Raw genomic sequence first — 14,166 nt, 5'->3', positions numbered from 1 at the left:
TTACACAATGCAAACTAAAAAATTGTGCACTCAAAATAAAGACTTTACAAGTTCCATACTAAACACTTCAAACAAACGCATATCTATAATCTATATAATAATATATTAAAAAGATACAATCTCTAACAAACATTTTAGGATTATTATTCCCTTTTAATTTTTGTTGAATTACAAACCAATAACTCAAATTAATTTTAATGTAAATTTTAATTTATATTAAAAGGAGCATTTATTCGAGAATGAGAGAAGTTTGTTAACCACCATTTGAATTTAATAATAAAATAAAATAAATTTTTTATTTATAATAAAGTTAAGCTAACTATTATAATTTATAGTAAATTAATTTGTTAATAATAAATTATCAATAATACTAAATATATGGAATATAAAATATTGGAATGCAAAAGGTTTTTCCTAAAAAGTTCATTTAATTACACTTCATGATGGAATTTCTAAAGTTTTGTAACTTTTAATTATCTATTACCCATATAAATTAAGCTTTATTCCACCATTTTGTTCACAAACACTTGACCTCTATTCATTCTTCCCAGTGCTCTCAAAGAATTTTTCAATCTTGAAAGACATCTCAAGATGTTGGTGACATATTCAAGTTGCAAGAGAAGCACGTGTTGGATCTATATCTTGAATCCTAGGTTGTGTGTCGTTACAATTCCATATTGTGATGAAGTATTTTTTGTTGGAGCCATGACTTTTCGTCTCTACAATGGTGATTCTACCGAAGTCCCGCGACCATTCACGTTAGAAATCTCGGTTTTTTATATATAGTTACAATAATTTCCTTTGTTTTTGTTGATCACAATGCCAATATTTTTCTTTTGTTTTGGCGGTATTTGATTGATTTCGTACAACGCAAATGATCTAAATTTCTACCTCATTGAATAATAATATTAGTCAATCAATTATCAAGTGAACAATTTTATTTTAAGGGATGAGTCCATAGATAGGGTATTAGATGTTTTTTTTTACTTTGTTTTTTTTTCTTTTTCTTTTATAATTAATGTATTTTTTTATTTAAGATGTTTGATGAAAAAATAATAATTTATTGATCATAATCACTAAGTATTTTTTTTTCTTTTAAAAAAAATCACGTCCTTACAAAATTTTTAATTAATTATAAATAGTAAATTAACTAGTGGATCAATTCTCAATAATAATCATCTTTAAAAGTTGGAATACACTTTTTTTTCTCATTTCATTCACCTTAAAGTTAAAAGAATTTTCAAATAATAAATATAATTATAATATAAAATCAAAACAGCAAAATAATTTTTCTTTATGGAGGTTGAAAATGATTCTAACATAAAAAAAATTAGATTAAAAAATCTTTATAATTTTAACTCGAACAAACAAGGTAATTAAACAAAATAAGGAGCCTAAATTAGGTAAAATAATCTTTTCAAAATGAAAATATAAAAAAATTTATATAATATTTTAAATTGTTATATTATAAATAATAAAATACAACCCAGACTTCATTAAAAATGTTGTACATGATAATGCAATTTATATACACTTGAGATTAAATTAATAGAATATGAAAATATTTTAAAAAAATAATGTGAAAAGTTATAATGTAAAAAGTTAATGTGCATAAATTAACTCTAATTAAATATTTGTAGATACGTATATTTAATTATAGAGTATGATAGTTTTGGAATGCAAAAATTATTATAATTTTTTGATTTTCTTCCGCTATAAATTTGTGTGTTGAATTTATTTCCAAAACAATTTTAAAATGGTATGTTAATAAAATTAAGAAAATAGTTAAAAAATTTAAATCTATACCTCCTAATTATAATAAATAAGAAAATAGTTAAAGATGCAAATGATATACAAAATATAAAACATTGACAAATTATAATACATAAAATAATTTAAAATCTAATAAGATATCATAATAATTATTAATATGATTTGATTCATATTTTATATTTAAATATCGTGTTTATTATTTTTATTTTTAACTTATTTTATTAATAATAATTACGTTTAATCTTATATTTTTGCCATTATACTAATTATAAAAATTAAAATAAATTTAACAAAATTTTGATATTTTTATAAATTTGAAGCACGTACTAATTTAATTAAATAATTTATTTTGTAATAAATAAAATTAAAATTTTTATTACGTGCAATGCAGTTGGTACTAAACTAGTTATATTAAGATTTAGAAAAAGAGAGAAAAAATAAAGCCTGTTTTTCACTATCGAGGGTATTTTGGTAAATCTACATATCTAGGGTTTTCATCACTCCATAGAATTTGAGTCGCTTAACCTCCAACCCTTAAACATTTGCAGTCGCCCAATAGCACTAGTCCCTTCCTCTCTCCCTCCGTTCGTTGGTTCTCAGATTCCGCCATGGCGACTGGAGCTGCACCGCCGCGCCAACTCTCGCAGAAGGAGGCCGACATTCAGATGATGTTGGCCGCCGAGGTTCATCTTGGCACAAAAAACTCAGATTTCCAAATGGAACGATACATTTTCAAGCGCCGGAATGATGGTTTGTTTTCAATCTACTTGCCTCTGTATCTTCTCCTCTTTTTGTTTTGTTTTCAACACTGGCGGCCATTTTCACTTGAACTGATACTGTACGTGCTAATGGATGTGTGTTGTTCTTCTTCTTTTAGTGTATTTTCCTTGTGACCTTAATTTTTTTTTAGTCGCGAACTTGGAACAATATGGTGATTGCAATTCTTAAAATTGTCTTTGGTTACCTTGTAAAGCTTGTGTTATTATGTGTTTAGATGTGAAGTTTCAGTCTCTGGCTATTGTTATGTTTATCACTTTAGGTTTTACAGTATAATTCGGGGGATCCACTATTGAATATTCTCCAAATTATTCTTTATTGGGTTTTACATTTTTGGTTTGATTCGCACTTTTGATGCTATTTTGATTTCATCCCCGATTGTTGGTTCATACGCTTTCAAATGAACAGCCAAATGTTTTGAATTGAAGTACTTAGTCTTATCTCCATGGTTTGGTGAATTGGTTTTTTGTTTTTCAGTCTGTTGCCTAAGAGGAATGTTGTGCTTATTAAAGGCTTAGTGAGCACTGAGCTCTACAATATGAACATATTAGATTATTTCAATTGTTATATTACAGCCATTTATGATTTTTATTTTTTAAAATCCTCTTGGTTTTCAGGAATCTACATCATCAACCTTGGTAAGACTTGGGAGAAACTTCAGCTGGCTGCTAGAGTTATTGTGGCTATCGAGAATCCTCAAGATATCATTGTTCAGTCTGCTAGGCCTTATGGTCAGAGGGCTGTTTTGAAGTTTGCTCAGTACACTGGTGCTCATGCAATAGCTGGGAGGCACACTCCTGGAACGTTCACCAACCAGCTTCAGACCTCATTCAATGAACCGCGTCTTCTTATACTTACTGATCCTAGAACTGATCATCAGGTGCTTTAACCTTCTTAGAAATCAGTAATGGTCCATGGTTATAAATTAAGTCCAAGAAGAATGGTTTTATATTGTCAAATTTATGATTCAATTCATGCTTGTTCCCTTAGATCTATTTGTACCTGTATTTACTTGATGCTGTTGTTTATTTATGTTGCGTTGTTGATTCCTACTTGTAGCCAATTAAGGAGGCTGCCCTTGGGAACATTCCTACGATTGCCTTTTGTGACACCGACTCCCCAATGCGATATGTTGATATTGGAATTCCGGCTAACAACAAGGGGAAACACAGCATAGGATGTCTGTTCTGGCTTTTGGCAAGGATGGTTCTACAAATGCGTGGAACAATTCGTGCTGGGCACAAATGGGATGTGATGGTAAATTCGAATTTATATTTCCTATTTGGACTTCATAAACCATATTTTGGCATGAAATTTTACATCAATTGTTATTCAAGGGAACTTATTTCCTTGTGTATAGGTGGATTTGTTTTTCTACCGTGAGCCTGAGGAGGCTAAGGAGCAAGAAGAGGAAGAGGCTGCTGCGCCCCCGGATTATGGCATTGCAGACTTTGGTGCTGCTCCACTTGTTGCCTCAGATCAATGGGCTGGACAAATTCCTGATGCTCAGTGGGGTGCCCCAGATGTGGTTGTGCCTGCTGCTGCTGCACCTGTTTCTAGTGTCGAGTGGGCGCAAGAGCCAGGTTGAATCTCAGATTTTGCTATTAATCATTCATTTGAATGTTTATGCCCTACAGCTTTTATGCATGTAACTAGGTTTGGTCTCTCAGAAAAATTTTTCAACTCCAACTACACAAAGTCATTTTTGTTTCGTTCCCTATAAAGATTTTGGTTAGTACCCACTAACGTATTACACTGCCAATTACCCTGTTTTTCGCTGTTACATTCTTTTCCATATTTGATATCATTAGCCAGGAGTTGCAAGGTGACCTGTTAGATTGTTCTTGTTTGGTTGTTTGTTTGAGGTGAACAGAAGAAAATGGAAGGTGTTTTTTAATTTAATATTTTAATGCTTAGGCTATGTTTGAGAGCGAGTTCTTTTAACTTCTTTTAGATGGTTAAAAGTTTCTAACTCAAATATTTATGCTTCTACAATTTAGAAATTCTTTTTTTTTAATCAAAATAAACTCAAAAGTACTTCGAGGTTGTTTTCAAAAAAGCAATTGATAGTGTGCTTATTTTGGTGCTTTGCCTTAAACATTTCATTTATAATCTCTTGTACATTCATTTTCTTTTTCTACTCATTCTCTCTTACTAATCTTTTTTTTCTCCTTGCAGCTGCTTCGGGGGCGGCAGATGGATGGGATGCTCCAGTAGTACCACCACCAGCACCTGCTGTTGACAGTGCAGCACCGCCCGCCGCGAGTTGGTTTTGAGAGAAAGGATCCTTACGAATCTGTACTCGAATGGATTAATTATTGTGAGTTTGCTTGTTTATTTAGGAATGCCATCCTTCTTTTTTGGTTGGAAAGATCCGACTCTCAGGTACCTTTTTTTCTTAGTCCAGTTTTAAATTTTGAAATTGATTTTTTCGACTTCATTAGAAGTGTATACCATCGGTATCACGGTAGAATTATTTTTGGAATATATGAGAAACTACGTAGCTAAGTATAATAGACATACATTCATACAAATAAGATATATTAGTTTTGGTGGTAGAATACCTATATTCCGTTTGAAAGCTCTACAGAAATGAACATAGGCACTTAGATTCCTCGACATACTGGACATTTCCATCAAAATTTGAACGAATATTAGAATATCGGTTAAATAAAATTAATAGGCATAATATTAACTCATTTAAAATGAGAGGTTTATTTGTTTTATGAATTTTTATTTCAATAATTGTTTAGAAAGATCATTGATATCAATATTTTGACACTTTTGACCTTTGAGACCTTTGCCAGCTTAGTGATAACTAGTTTTATTATTATTTTGTGGATAAGAAAGCAGTGAATAAAGGAATGGCTGGAAGTGGAACATTTTTTTTGATATGTTGGAAATATTGACCATTGGTAACAATAATTACATAAAGAAAATTGTCGCAATTGAACCCTGAATATTGATGCACCCATGCGAAACGTTTTTAACTTAAATATTTGTATTTTGTAAGCATCAAATATTTAAGTGCTTTTTATTTTGGTTAATAATTTTCAAACTACTTTTTACAAACAAAAGTTTTTAAAGTATATATTTTATTTTATTCGGTAAAAAGTACTATTTAAAAATTTAGTTCATAGAAAGTTTTTAAGAAGTGTATAGATTTAGAGACCCAACAAGCGATAGACGCTCCTATGTTTTACATGGGTTTGGGATTGGTGTTACAGTGTGTGATGAAGGCTAGCTTCAGCTCATGAGTATTATACTTGGGAAGTTATGCCCAAATTATTGGGGAGACACATCGACTTAAACTGTAACGACCCGACTCTTTGGACAATTCTATTGGGGACGTTACTAATGCATGCTTTCAACCTTTTAAATTGAAAGGAAAAAAATGGTAATAAATAAGAACATCATAGCGAAAATTCCATAACTTGCAAAATAGTTAAAAACCTTTATTTGGGATCCCATAAAAAGGAAGTATATTTGGGATCCCATAAAAAGGCTTGTCACTCGCCTCCAGTAAGTAATCCCACTAACAAGGTGAGACATGCATACACACCCATGAATTGTATCATTTAGTAACATAATTATGTGGGACCTAAATCTTTATCCGTCAATATATTTTCCTTTTCTTTTTCCTTTTGTCCACTACTTTGCACTAGTGCCACTTGAAGCACTCTTTGAGTTGTGGTTTGGGTGTTCGAACTAGTCATCCAACATTTTCTGACATAATGGTCCACCTTCTTGTACATAAAGCATACCCTATTTTATTCCAACATAGCCCAGTGTGACGCTTATGACAGAACGAGCACAATGAGCGAGTACCTTGCTCTAGTGCTTGATCCTCAGGATGAATCTGTTGGGTACCCTGTCCTAAAACTTAAAACTCGTAGTTTGTAAACAGTGAACATTAATGTGAGGTTATTCAGACAAATGTTGTTAAATGAAAGTGAATTTGTTTTTTAATAAATCCAATAAACTACGAACCCTTGGCTATTATAATGAGTACTTGGATTTTATGTGGAGACATAAACTAGATCAAGTTCAAGTAAATAGCTTAACAGTCTATAGTACATGGATCAAGTTGGGTACTTTTTCCTGGAGACACTATTGAATACAGCCCGCTTTATGATTGTTACAAATGTTGTAAGATGTCATAAACGAAGTGATCCTGATTCATTCGTGTAGAAACATGTGAGCGGGGGTGTTCTCACAATGAGATTGTGTAAGACTGACCCTGAAATAATCACTGTTACGTATTAACACCGTTTATGGATAACACTGATTAATTTCGTTTATCCATGACCTAAATAACTTGATCTAAATCTTGAGCCATCTATGAACTCCTATTTATTCAGGATTCTCCCTTGATCTGCATAGGTGAGCTTTTCAGGGATAAGACTGGGTAGATAGCTGGGGACATAGAATTAGCAAGACAGAATTCACTCCTACCCGATTTAGGGATAGTAGAGAGGTTGTTCCCTTAAGGGCTGATCCCGGGTCTTAAACAAGGGGCCCCATCCTCTCACTGGCCCGAAAGGAATTGGATTTAGTGATTTGATCCTAAATCAATTGTTCATTAGAGGGATAGTGGTACTTAAGGAGAAAAAATGTAATTCAGGGGTAAAACAGTTTTTTTTTTTGACCTAGCTGAGGTTACGAACGACCTATGAAGGATCAACTTACCGATGACGGTTATATCGAATGGACACAAATATATCTACAGTGAGGGGAGTGCATCTACAGGCTATAGTGGACAGTCCTGTTAGTTAACGAATGTTGATTAACTAAGTTAAAGAGTTTGACCGGTTAGTCTCGAATCGTTGGAGCCCATGATCTGTAGGTCCAACGGGTCTCCATGCTAGCTCATAAAGGATAAAATTGATGAACTAGGTGAAGCAAGAATTTGAAGTGTTCAAATTCGATTTTTAAGGGAATATTGTATTTTATATGAGATATAATATATAATCTAATTGACATTTAATTATTGTGGCGAGTATGACTTATTTAAATTAGTTTTAAATAAGTTCAAAGCATGAAAATGAGTTGTAATTTGATTAATGTGATTAATCAAGCTTAGGAGATATTGATTTGGCTTGGTTTTTGTTTTAATAGAAAATTGATATTTCAAATTTTGTTTTTATAAAAATTAGTTTTATCAAAGTTGGATTTTCCCACTAACTAGTGGTTTTTGAAGTGTTTCTTCAAGGCAATGAGACATACATGTCTTTGCATGCATTTGATCTTTATATAGGTGATGAAAATCACTTGAATAAGGCTAATGCTTACTTGCATAAGTGCAGAATTTTTCCACTCAAATTTCTACTGTCTTCTCCTAGTCATTAGTGTTTTCCCTTTGTTTTCACTCAAAATTCGGTCCCACAACCATGTTCATCAACTCGAGGATAGCACAGATTTGTCGCTGGTGGTCCCATTGAGTTAGGAGAAGAAGTTATAATAGAGGTATTCAAAGGTATAAAGTTAATCTTTTTCTCTTTACCTTTTTCATCATTTTTCCAAGCATGCTTATTTTAGTTAAATTGCTTCATTAAGTGTATTATGATCCTTAGCTTCCGCTGTGCATGTCTAAGAGTTTCATCAAGTGGTATCAAAGCATGCTTTTTATACTTATTTAGCTTGGTGGGGTTTAATTCATAAGATGAATTGTTGCATGTACTGAAACGGTTTCTGTTTTGGCATCCCTTCTTTTAGCTTGCTTTTGGTTATTTAATTATTGTAATTAAGCCCTCGTTTTGGGCCTTGTTGTGCTTGATCGAGTCTTTAATTTACTCGAGTCATTTAGAGTTAATCAGAGGTTGTAAACGAAGCCGGTTCAAGCTCAAAAGCATGCTGTCTTTCCGTTACTGCTGCTGTTTTTTGAATTTCCAGCACTTAATTTCACCTTTTGGAGGCCGATTCGAGCACCTTGGAAGGCGGTTTGGGCGGTTCAAGGCTACTTCAAGCTTATTAATGTAATAGCTTAGTTTGTGTGTGCTTGGGATGCCAAAATCAACCATTTTTAGTAGTTGTTCAATTATTTATGCATGTTTGATGTATGTTTTAATTGAAGATTAAATCCTTTATGCATAAAGTATGTCATATAGATTTAAAACCCCACCATAGGATAAACATGGTTGCATTTATGTTATAAGAGTTATAATGTATGTGAATGCATGGAATTAATTTCATAAATTAGATATAAATGTTATATTAGTTTATGACTTTAATTAGTGAATGCATGAAATTAATATCATAAATTAGATATAAATGTTATTAGTTTATGACTGTACTAAGTGGATGATTGTTTTAGATTTATTTAGTCATATAATTGTTATGTCTATATTTTATAAGTGTTATAAAATCACTTAGACTTTTATAATCTATAACAAAGATAAACTTGCATGCTCACCTAGGGTTAACCGGTGCAAAGCAATTCGTTCCGTTTAATAGTTAAAATAGGGCGATAACTTATAAAACAAAAGTTGTTTACTCACCCGGTGAGATCTTGTCTAAGGTTGGGGGTACTTAAGTTGATGATTTACGGAACACCTCCTACCTGGAGATCAAACTGGCGTCTCAGTCAATAACCCTAGTTTTATGAGCATGCGTGAGAGATGCGAGGTAATAAAATTGGTTTATCACCTAGACATCGTAGGTTTATCCCAGTATAAGAGTTAAACTGGGAAAATCACCTAGACTTAGGTTGTATATAATTAGTCGGTATATAGCTTAATAATTACCCAATTTTTATAATAGAACACTTTAGTGGGAGATTAATAGTGTATGAGATACATTATTTATAGCTCTCACGTTCCTAAGAGTTCACACCGTGAGATTCATGCTCGGCTTCGAGTTGCTATTTGGGCAACCTCCCTTCGGAAAGTATTTGCATGGGTCAATAACAAGGTGAATAGGGGAAGTAGTTCATAGTAAGTGGGTGAAGGGTGTGTGTCAACACGTCCCACGGTCTCTTCCATTAGGTCACACCGTGAGATTCTTATGTTGCACCTACTTGGTGTTTATAAGCGCCTATCCCTTCGGAGGGTTGTAACATAGGATTGGGAATACCGTGGACTCCAGAAATGGATAGGGTTACTTAGGTCTGTTTTCAGCAATTGTCTCTCCTTCGAGGGTTTGTTTGATTCCGATCTCTGTAATTCCAAAATGGCGGGTCTACACTTACAAGACTTGCTGCGTGTTAGTAAGTTCTTGACCAAATTAACGATAAGTAAGTACTATAGAGATAAGAGTTACTCCAGAGTTAGTATTTAGTCAAGAATGTCTTGATTCAGTGAAGGATTAGTCGACTTTCCTTCGGTGGGGGCTACTTTGACTCACTGAAGTATCGTTGCAAAAGTAATAATGAATGGGTACATTATTTCTTGCTAAATAAAATTGGATGAAATAATTAAGAGTTATACAATTCACTAATAGTTTTGTTCACTTTTCAGCAATGTCTACTTCAACTATACAACTGCTAGCTTCTGATAAACTTAATGGAGACAATTACGGAATATGGAAATCGAATTTAAACACAATACTAGTTATTGACGATCTAAGGTTCGTTTTAACGGAGGAGTGTCCTCCAGCCCTTGCCCCTAATTCAAACCAAACAGTTCGGGATGCCCATGATAGATGGTTTAAAGCTAATGAAAAAGCTCGTGTCTACATTTTAGCCAGTATATCAGATGTATTGTCTAAAAAGCACGAGGGATTAGCTACTGCAAGAGAGATCATGGACTCTCTACAAGCCTTGTTTGGACAACCATCAACATCTATCATACATGATGCGATTAAGTATGTTTACAACTGCAGAATGAAGGAAGGATCTTCCGTAAGGGAGCATGTTTTGAACATGATGGTTCACTTCAATGTTGCAGAAGTGAACGACGCAGTCATGAACGAAATAAGTCAGGTTGGATTCATCATGCAATCTCTTCCGAAGAGTTATTTTCAATTCAAAACGAATGCTATGATGAATAAGATTGAATACAGCTTGACAACCCTTCTGAATGAACTCTAACTTTACAAATCTTTGTTGAAAAACAAAGGTTTTGAGGCTGAGGCAAATGCTGCTACTACCTCAAAGAGGAAATTCCACAAGGGATCTTCCTCTGGGAGTAAATCTGGACCTTCTTATCAGAAGAAAGGAATTCAGAAGAAGAAGAAGGACAATGGGAAGGGGAAGGCTCCGGTTGCGGTAAAAGGCAAGGAAAAAATTGCAAAAGGAAAATGTTTCCATTGCAATGAAAATGGGCACTGGAAAAGAAATTGCCCCAAATACCTCGCCGAGAAAAGAGTTGAGAAGGAAAAACAAGGTAAATTCGATTTACTAGTCATTGAAACATGTATAGTGGAGAATGATGATTCTACCTGGATACTAGATTCAGGAGTCACTAATCATGTTTGTTCTTCTTTTCAGGAAACTAGTTCCTGGAGACAGCTTGGAGAAGATGAGGTCACTCTTCGAGTTGGATCAGGGGAGCTCATCTAAGCAAAAGCAGTGGGAGGAATTAAGTTGATTTTTGGAAATAGATATCTGTTTTTGGAAAATGTTCTTTATGTACCTTCCTGTAAAAGGAACTTGATATCTATTTCATGTTTGCTAGAAAATTTGTACATCGTAAATTTCAATCTTAATGAAGCGTTCATTTTGAACAGAGGCGTACAAATATGTTCTGCATACCTAGAAAACAACTTATATAAGTTAAAACCAACCAAAGTTGAAGCTGTCTATAATACTGAAATGTTTGAAACAGCTGAAACTCAAATTAAAAGGCAACGTGTTTCTCAAAGTACCTATCTTTGGGACTTAAGACTTAGACAAATTAATCTCAATAGGATTGAGAGATTGGTTAAGAGCGGACTTCTAAGCAAGTTAGAAGATGATTCTTTGCAGCCATGTGAGTCATGTCTTGAGGGAAAAATGACAAAGAGATCTTTTACTGGAAAAGGTCATCGAGCCAAAGAACCTTTAGAACTCGTACATTCAGACCTTTGTGGACCAATGAATGTTAGAGCTCAATGAGGGTATGAATATTTCATCAGCTTTATTGATGATTATTCTAGGTGCGGTTACATTTACCTGATACATCACAAGTCTGAAGCCCTTGAAAAGTCCAAGGAGTTTAAGACTGAGGTTGAGAACCAATTAGGTAAAAGAATTAAGACACTTCGATCAGATCGAGGTGGGTAGTATATGGACTTGAGATTTCAAGACTATATGATAGAATATGGAATTCAGTCACAACTCTCTGCACCAGGAACGCCTCAGCATAACGGTGTATCTGAACGAAGAAACAGAACATTGTTAGACATGGCTCAATCCATGATGAGTTTTGCTCAGTTGCCTAACTCGTTCTGGGGGTTTGCAGTAGAGACTGCAGCTTACATTTTGAATAACGTTCCCTCTAAAAGTGTTTCAGAAACACCTTATGAGTTATGGACCGGGCGCAAAGCTAGTTTACGTCATTTTCGAATCTGGGGTTGTCCAGCACATGTGTTGGTACAAAATCCTAAGAAATTGGAACGTTGTTCAAAATTATGTCTTTTTGTGGGATACCCTAAAGGAACGAGAGGTGGTCTGTTTTATGATCCTCAAGATGAAAAGGTAGTTGTATCGACAAACGTCACATTCCTAGAGGAAGACCACATACGAGATCATAAACCCCACAACAAACTAGTATTAGAAGAGATTTCAAAAGATGCTACAGATAAATCAACAAGAGTTGTTGATCAGGCTGGTCCATCAACAACAGTTGATAATAGACCAAGCACATCTGGTCCATCACATCCTTCTTAAGAGATGAGAGAGCCTCGACGTAGTGGCAGAGTTGTAAGACAGCCTGACCACTATATGGGTTTAATTGAAACCAAAGTCACCATGCCTGATGATGGCTTAGAGGATCCATTGACCTATAAAAGGGCAATGTATGATGTTGATCGAGATCAGTGGATCAAAGCCATGGACCTCGAAATGGAGTCTATGTACTTCAATTCGGTCTGGGAGCTTGTAGACAAACCAGATGAGGTAAGACCTATCGGTTGCAAATGGATCTATAAGCGTAAAAGAGACCATTCGGGAAAGGTACAAACCTATAAAGCCCGATTAGCAGCAAAAGGTTACACCCAGGTGGAGGGGATAGACTATGAAGAAACCTTTTCACCTGTTGCTATGATTAAATTTATTAGGATACTTTTATCCATTGCCACTTTTTATGATTATGAAATTTGGCAAATGGATGTCAAAACTGCCTTTCTGAATGGTAATCTTGACGAAAGTATCTATATGGTCCAACCAGAAGGGTTCGTAGAACAGGGTCAAGAACAAAAAGTTTGCAAACTTAAAAAATCTATTTATGGATTAAAATAAGCATCCAGATCCTGGAACATGAGATTTGACACTGTGGTCAAATCTTACGGTTTTGAACAAAATATTGATGAACCTTGTGTTTACAAAAGGATCATCAACTCCACGGTAGCATTTCTTGTTTTGTATGTAGATGACATCCTACTTATTGGGAATAATGTAGGATATTTAACTGACATAAAAAATTGGCTAGCAACCCAATTTCAAATGAAAGATCTTGGAGAGGCACAATATGTTCTAGGTATCCAAATAGTTCGAAACCGAAAGAACTAGCTATGTCTCAAACATCTTATATAGACAAAGTGTTGTCTAAATATAAGATGCAGGATTCCAAGAGAGGTCTTCTACCTTTCAGATATGGAATACATCTGTCGAAGGAACAATGTCCTAAGATACCTTAAGAAATTGAGGATATGAGACGTGTTCCCTATGCATCAGCAGTCGAGAGTTTGATGTATGCAATGCTATGTACCCGACCAGACATATGCTTTGCAGTAGGGATAGTCAGTAGGTATCAGTCCAATCCCGGTTATGCACATTGGACTGCTGTTAAGAATATCCTCAAGTATCTTAGGAGAACAAGGAACTATGTGCTCGTGTATGGAAATAAGGATCTGATCCTTACTGGATACACTAACTTCGATTTTCAGACTGATATAGACTCGAAGAGATCTACTTCGGGATTGGTGTTCACTCTTAATGGAGGAACAGTAGTGTGGATAAGTATAAAGCAGAGCTGCATTGCCGACTCCACAATGGAAGCAGGATATGTTGCTACATGCGAAGCAGCCAAAGAAGAAGTATGGCTTAGGAAGTTCCCAAATGATCTAGAAGTTGTTCCAGACATACATCTGCCCATCACTTTGTATTGCGATAACAGTGGGGCAGTGGCGAACTCCAAAGAACCGAGAAGCCATAAGCGCGGAAAGCATATTGAGTGCAAATACCATCTCATCAGAGAAATTGAGCAGAGAGGAGACGTTAGTGTAAGACAAATAGCGTCTAAGCACAACATTGCTGATCCATTTACGAAGGCCCTCCCGGCTAGTGTTTTTGAGAGTCATCTAAAAAGTTTAGGACTACGATTAGAATAAATAGGGGAAGTGGGAGAAATTGGGTATGAGATGCCTTAGTTTATTGTATTTACATTTCTCGCACTTAACTCAACCATATTGTAAACCCACTAGGAGTTTTAGTCCAAGTGGGAGTTTGTTGGGTACTCTGTCCTAAAACTCGTAGTTTAT

The 14,166-nt window shown here is 34.6% G+C and overlaps 1 protein-coding gene and 1 long non-coding RNA gene across 2 annotated transcripts; both read left to right on the top strand.

The window, feature by feature from the left end:
* Window positions 1–2,300: 2,300 nt before the first annotated feature.
* Window positions 2,301–4,990, top strand: LOC111025257 (small ribosomal subunit protein uS2). Its single transcript, XM_088124521.1, has 5 exons — window positions 2,301–2,523; window positions 3,168–3,430; window positions 3,610–3,807; window positions 3,911–4,133; window positions 4,729–4,990. Exons 1-5 carry the CDS (start codon window positions 2,382–2,384, stop codon window positions 4,824–4,826), a joined length of 924 nt encoding a protein of 307 aa, XP_087980647.1. The 5' UTR covers window positions 2,301–2,381; the 3' UTR covers window positions 4,827–4,990.
* Window positions 4,991–8,894: 3,904 nt separating this feature from the next.
* LOC148211316 (uncharacterized) lies at window positions 8,895–11,194 on the top strand. The gene is made up of 3 exons (XR_015790977.1): window positions 8,895–10,468; window positions 10,605–10,871; window positions 10,976–11,194. It is a non-coding gene; the product is annotated as an uncharacterized LOC148211316 (long non-coding RNA).
* The last annotated feature ends 2,972 nt before the right edge of the window (window positions 11,195–14,166 follow it).

The sequence above is a fragment of the Momordica charantia genome, assembly GCF_013281855.1.
Source record: "Momordica charantia cultivar OHB3-1 chromosome 5 unlocalized genomic scaffold, Mcharantia_2.0 BLBB01000005.1, whole genome shotgun sequence".
In the NCBI taxonomy this organism is placed as follows: Eukaryota; Viridiplantae; Streptophyta; class Magnoliopsida; order Cucurbitales; family Cucurbitaceae; genus Momordica; species Momordica charantia.
This window is presented reverse-complemented; position numbering and strand designations above follow the sequence as displayed.